The sequence below is a fragment of the Etheostoma cragini genome, chromosome 20 (assembly GCF_013103735.1).
Source record: "Etheostoma cragini isolate CJK2018 chromosome 20, CSU_Ecrag_1.0, whole genome shotgun sequence".
Lineage (NCBI taxonomy): Eukaryota > Metazoa > Chordata > Actinopteri > Perciformes > Percidae > Etheostoma > Etheostoma cragini.
The window spans coordinates 22,723,938-22,729,363 of record NC_048426.1 but is presented as its reverse complement, the minus strand read 5'-3'; the positions used below and the strand labels follow the sequence as shown (position 1 = coordinate 22,729,363).

The following is a 5,426-nucleotide window of genomic DNA, read 5'->3' as shown; positions in this document are numbered from 1 at the left end:
TAAAAAAATTGACGTAATTAACAACAAAAAACTAATTAACGTCGTTAACGCGCTATTTTTGACAGCCCTATTTAATATGCAACTTCATTTCATACAACATATATAGTAGGGGGTCCCTGTTCCGTCTCTCTTTCAGTTGAAATAATACATTTTAAAGCTGTAATTATAAAAATCTCAGTCGCGTGATATTTTTGCTGAAAGTTGTTATGCCGTCAGTGTCTTATACCGGCCCATGACTAATACAGCCCTGGCTGAAGAAATGTGTCTTTGCCTGACTGATACTAATACTAATATTAATAACTAATAACTAATACTAATGTTAACAGCAATGTTTTTCTGTGTGACATGTTGCGTTCAGGTGCGGAGCAGACTCAGGAGATCTACAGTCACATCAGAGAACAAACCCAAATTCACTTAGACGGCTATGCCAGAGAAGGCCTTCGCACGCTCTGCATCGCTAAAAAGGTAATGCTTTTTACACTCATTAACACACATTTTTAATAGGGGGGGGTGTCACTTTTTTCAATTTTTTGGGAATCAAAATGAGCTTTCAAAATCAAAGGCATGATCAGCGTTTCCCCCAGTATTTAATTCTCTCTCCAACCCCAGCCTTTTTACGCGCAACTGAAGAACAAGACCTAACAGACACAGCACAGCTCACCTGCTTACAGTGAGTGAGTTATGGAGACCTGTTTACTTGTAAACCAATTTAAAGCATGGGGGCTTTAACAGGACCCTAGGGTGCATTCAATTACACTTAATAAACTCTGAGAAACTTCAATACATTTTTTTCTTTAATGTTGCTGGCTGTATCGGTTCAAACGTTTAGTGGCCGGCACCGTTTTAAAACTATCGTTTTAGCACTGGTGGTGAAAAAAAAAACAATACCCCACCCCAACGGTAAGACAATGTGTGTGTGACTCATAGACTGTATATAATTAATGGACAGAGCATGTGTGACATCACCCATTGGTTTATGGAGATCTGCTATGAGTTGTCGAGTTTGACGTTATGGGCGCAACAATCCTGGATGTGGCGATTTAAGACAAGAGGGGGGAGTGAGGGAGGAGCCCTTACACTCTACGTTACGTTACACACTTTCAGTGGCAATCACATCATAGCCACGCCCTAAAACAACCCGTGCTTTAGCGCCGATTTTAAAATCAACGAGTCTATAATTCAAAATCTTGTGTGTTGCAGAAGACTTAAGACTAGCGATTGAGACCAAAAACTATGGAATTATGGAAATGTTCACAAAAAAGTCACTTACTCACTGACTTTTACAGAAACCGGCCTCCTTTTTCAACCACACGTGTCGCCCTCTGCTGGAGTTCAGATAGAATGCAGGGTAGAAGGCACTTCCGCATTTGAAGCCCTTCGCCAAACCAGAAGCTTTTTCCATTAATAATATCCAGTCTGTGGTGGGTTTTGTGTCCGGAGCAGGTTGTAGAAGAGGAGGAGTACGAGGTGTGGCTGAAGGGACAGCTGCTGGCAGAGAGCAGCATAGAGAACAGAGAGGAGCTGCTGCTGGAGTCCGCTCAGAGACTGGAGACCAACCTCACGCTGCTGGGTAGGAGGGACCACCTGTGAACCAGAGCTGTAGGGCTGGGCGATATGGAGAATATCAAATATTACAATATTCTTGACCAAATACCTCAATGTTGATGTGGCGACAATATTATACGGTTGACAAGTGTTGCTTTTTCTGTGATACATCATGAGAAATGTCCAATATTTAATGACTGAGTGGTAAGGCAAATAATAGAATAGCATGGTAACTTTTTTTTGTGTGTGTGTGTGTGTGTGTGTGTGTGTATGTGTGTGTGTGTGTGTGTGTGTGTAGGCACCACTGGTATTGTGGACCGACTGCAGGAGGAGGTCCCAGAGACCATCGAAGCTCTTCAGAGGGCCGGGATCAAAGTCTGGATCCTCACTGGAGACAAACAGGAGACGGCCATCAACATCGCATATGCCTGCAAACTCCTTAGTCCCAACGACCAGCTGCTGACAGCCAGCTGCGGGAGCAGGGTCAGTGGCCTATGGATTGTTGTGGGGATGTTTATCTTTGGCAGTTGTTTAGGCTTGCAATGCCTTTTTGATCTCTCAGCGTGATAATCTAGATCCCTGGCGAGTGGCTATTTGGATTATTGTCATTTTCATTTAATTATAAATCATGGACATGGTTGGCTTAGAGTGTTCTGTATGTTGGTGGTCTCAGGTGCTGCTCTTATACATACAGTAGAATCAGAATCAGTTTTGATTGCCAGGTATGAGGACACCTACGAGGAATTGTTCTTTGGATCATTGTTGCTCACAATGTGCTTACACATACAAAACAAACAAAACAACCAATATATAGACACTAACCTATACACCCTCGAAACAGAAACAACATAGAGGCAACAGTGCAATGAAGAGTGGAAAGTGTGCAGGAGTAAATTGTGATAGTTATTATTTTAAATGTGGAGCATAGTGCAAAGAATGCTGGAATAAATAGTATTATGTTATTATGTTACAGTATGAACAGCTCTGGAATAGAGAATGAGAAGGATGAATAAATAATAATTAATAAGTGGAACCAGGTGCTGATTTGAGACCGTGTTGCTGGGTTATTGCACAGAAATGAACCTGACACTGAGTAAGAAGTCATCTGTTTATCAGAGGGATGGCTTGTGGGATAAACTGTCCCTGAGTCTGTGGGTTTGGTAGCTGTCAGGAGCTACTTGTGCAAATAAACTTATATATAATTTTATAATAAAGGTATAATAATGACTGTCCAAATGACAGTATATAAAAGTGGACCACGCATCTCCATTTCCTCCCAGTGAACAAAAGTGAAGCCCGAAATCAATCACAATCTGACCAGCAGTGTTTACAACAGCTGTCACCATCTTCCAGCCCAGCTGCTTAACGGATAAAAACATAACCATTTATCAATTGTATAACTATGTTGATAAATGCAATGATGTGAATGTACTGTGACTCTACGCTGTGATTTCTTACGTGCATCAGGATGTGTGTGCAGCTCTACTTGAGGAGCTCAAAGTGGAAGTGCAGCGCGGTAAAGCCAGTTTGACTGAGCCGACTGCAGCAGGGAATCATGGGGAATCGTCCTCCGGCAGCGTGGCAGGCTTCATTCTGGTTATAGACGGACGGACGCTGGAATGGGCCCTACAGGAAGAGCTAAAGAGCCAATTCCTGGAGCTGAGCCAAGGGTGCAAGGCAGTCATCTGCTGCAGGTCCACCCCGCTGCAGAAGAGCCAGGTGGTCCGGCTGGTCCGGGACCAGCTGGGCGTCATGACCCTCGCCGTGGGTAAGGACTCCGCCTGTAACATTAATAAGAATAAACAATGAATACACAGACAGAAAGAAATATTTACAAAATAGCTAAATGTTGATGAATTATTGGTCTTTTTAGCATTTATCCCCGCTAACACATGATCTCTTTTAATGTCCTAAAACTAAACCTGGATCTCCTAGAGGCAGGCGTTATTGTTAGACCTGTTGGACAAATCAAAACCAAAAATTAAAATACTAGGTGTGGGAAAGAAAATTCATTCCCGTATGTATGGTTATTCATCTCGTGACTATTTTTAAAATCAATTCTTTTTTTACCTAGAAATATATATTTTTTTTTTAACCCAATGATTCCCTTAAATATTTTCTGTTCACACGGCAACTACATCATATTCCTTTCCAGAAAAACAGAGAGAAAGTAGAAAATGCAGAAAATCCATGTTATGGACTTCTTTACAAATTAAATAAATGTCAGACCGACGTGTGATGATATTCTTTTTTTAAGCTTATATTTTGGGGGAGAGAGATGGGGGATGACACCCACAACGGACTTAGCCTACATAGGGCGAATTCTCCTATTGGGTGAGCTGTAGGTCGCCCCGTGTGGTGTCATTCTTCTTCTCAAATGTCTCATGATGTATTGACCCCAGAAGTGTATTAATCAACTTTTGTTTTTGTAAAAGGAAAAGGAAATTGCAATACTCAATGCTATCGTCAGTACTTCTAGAATCGCAATAAAAGAAAATCTAAATCTAATTGGCACTCGTAAATCTTGAAAGAATCGAATGCAAATGCATATCCTCCCGATCCTATAAAATACTTACCAGGCATATCACATAATCATTTAATATGTGATATTCTTTGTAGATACCTGAACATGAAGGACAATGAAATGGAAGTTTGTGTTGATTTAGGTGACGGAGCCAATGATGTGAGCATGATTCAGATGGCTGACGTGGGCGTTGGGATCTCTGGTCAGGAGGGCATGCAGGTAACGATTCACCCTGACACAACACCTGCCAATCACGCAGGTCTTTACAAAGGACACGGTTTGGTAATTGGCCTAGTGAACGGACTTTGATTGAATGCGATTGAGCTCTAAGTTCTCCCAATGTTTTGACTGTTTTATCTCACTCGATTGTGGTGGAGCCAAAGACTATTCTTAACAACGTGGACAATAAAAGTTTCTAACAAACTAAACAGTACACAGCTTACTCCGTTGCCATAATGTAGACCGCCTGCTTGTTGTTCATGGAAACCCTCCACACTTCTCTGGTCTTCTCTGGTCCTCTCTGGTCCTCTCTGGTCCTCTCTGGTCCTCTCTGGTCCTCTCTGGTCTTCTCTGGTCTTCTCTGGTCTTCTCTGGTCTTCTCTGGTCCTCTCTGGTCTTCTCTGGTCTTCTCTGGTCTTCTCTGGTCTTTGAGGGGCCGTCCACACGGAAACGCTTTTTGGTGCAAAAGCACGTGTTTTGCATTGTTTTGGCCAATCATCCAAATGAATCCTGTAAACACACCGCCTAAAGGCACACTTTTTTTAAACCTGGTCCCAGGGTGAAAAAAAATTCATCAATGATGTCATCGCCACACCCCTCGACCTCTAGCCTTCGACCTCTTATCCTGCGACAACATCTCACAGTGACAACAATGGCGGACTACGTTCTTGTGTTCCTGCTGGAGAAGTTATTGAGCCTATATAAGGGTTACGAGGGCAAAATATGAAATATTATGTTGTAATCGTTTGGTTTCTTCTTCTATTGTCGTTTGCATACAGCATCCAAGCTTATGTGCATGCTCAGCCTCTTCTTCTCTGTTTTTGTTGAATTTCTGCAGCAAAAACATTGGCGTGGAATATGAAGTAGCGTGTTGAGTAATTTACATGTATCCATTTTGATGTAAATAGTCTTGAACTGATGCCACGCAAGACGGGGGGCGGGGGGTTTATGGTTTTGGCACTTGTGGACGGGACTTAAAACAGTTGTGAGGTGCAACTAAAAGTTGGAATGAAGACATATCAGCATTATTGTGTTTATTGTAGTGGTCAGTAGAAACTAACAGAGTAAGACACCTGTTTTTTTTCCTTATTATTACCCCCTGTTGCGTGTGAAGCAGTCTGTAAGGTTTGTGTCACTG

At 42.1% G+C, this 5,426-nt stretch overlaps 1 protein-coding gene across 2 annotated transcripts in view; it reads left to right on the top strand.

Annotated features, from left to right (window-relative positions):
* The window catches only part of atp10d (ATPase phospholipid transporting 10D), a 31,677-nt gene that overhangs the window by 22,333 nt on the left and 3,918 nt on the right, over positions 1-5,426 (top strand). For both annotated transcript variants that reach the window (XM_034857656.1, XM_034857657.1), the window contains 5 exons: positions 359-465; positions 1,444-1,570; positions 1,844-2,028; positions 3,013-3,313; positions 4,212-4,288. In XM_034857656.1, the coding sequence (XP_034713547.1) occupies positions 359-465; positions 1,444-1,570; positions 1,844-2,028; positions 3,013-3,313; positions 4,212-4,288 (797 nt within the window). The remainder of the gene's footprint in view (positions 1-358; positions 466-1,443; positions 1,571-1,843; positions 2,029-3,012; positions 3,314-4,211; positions 4,289-5,426) is intronic.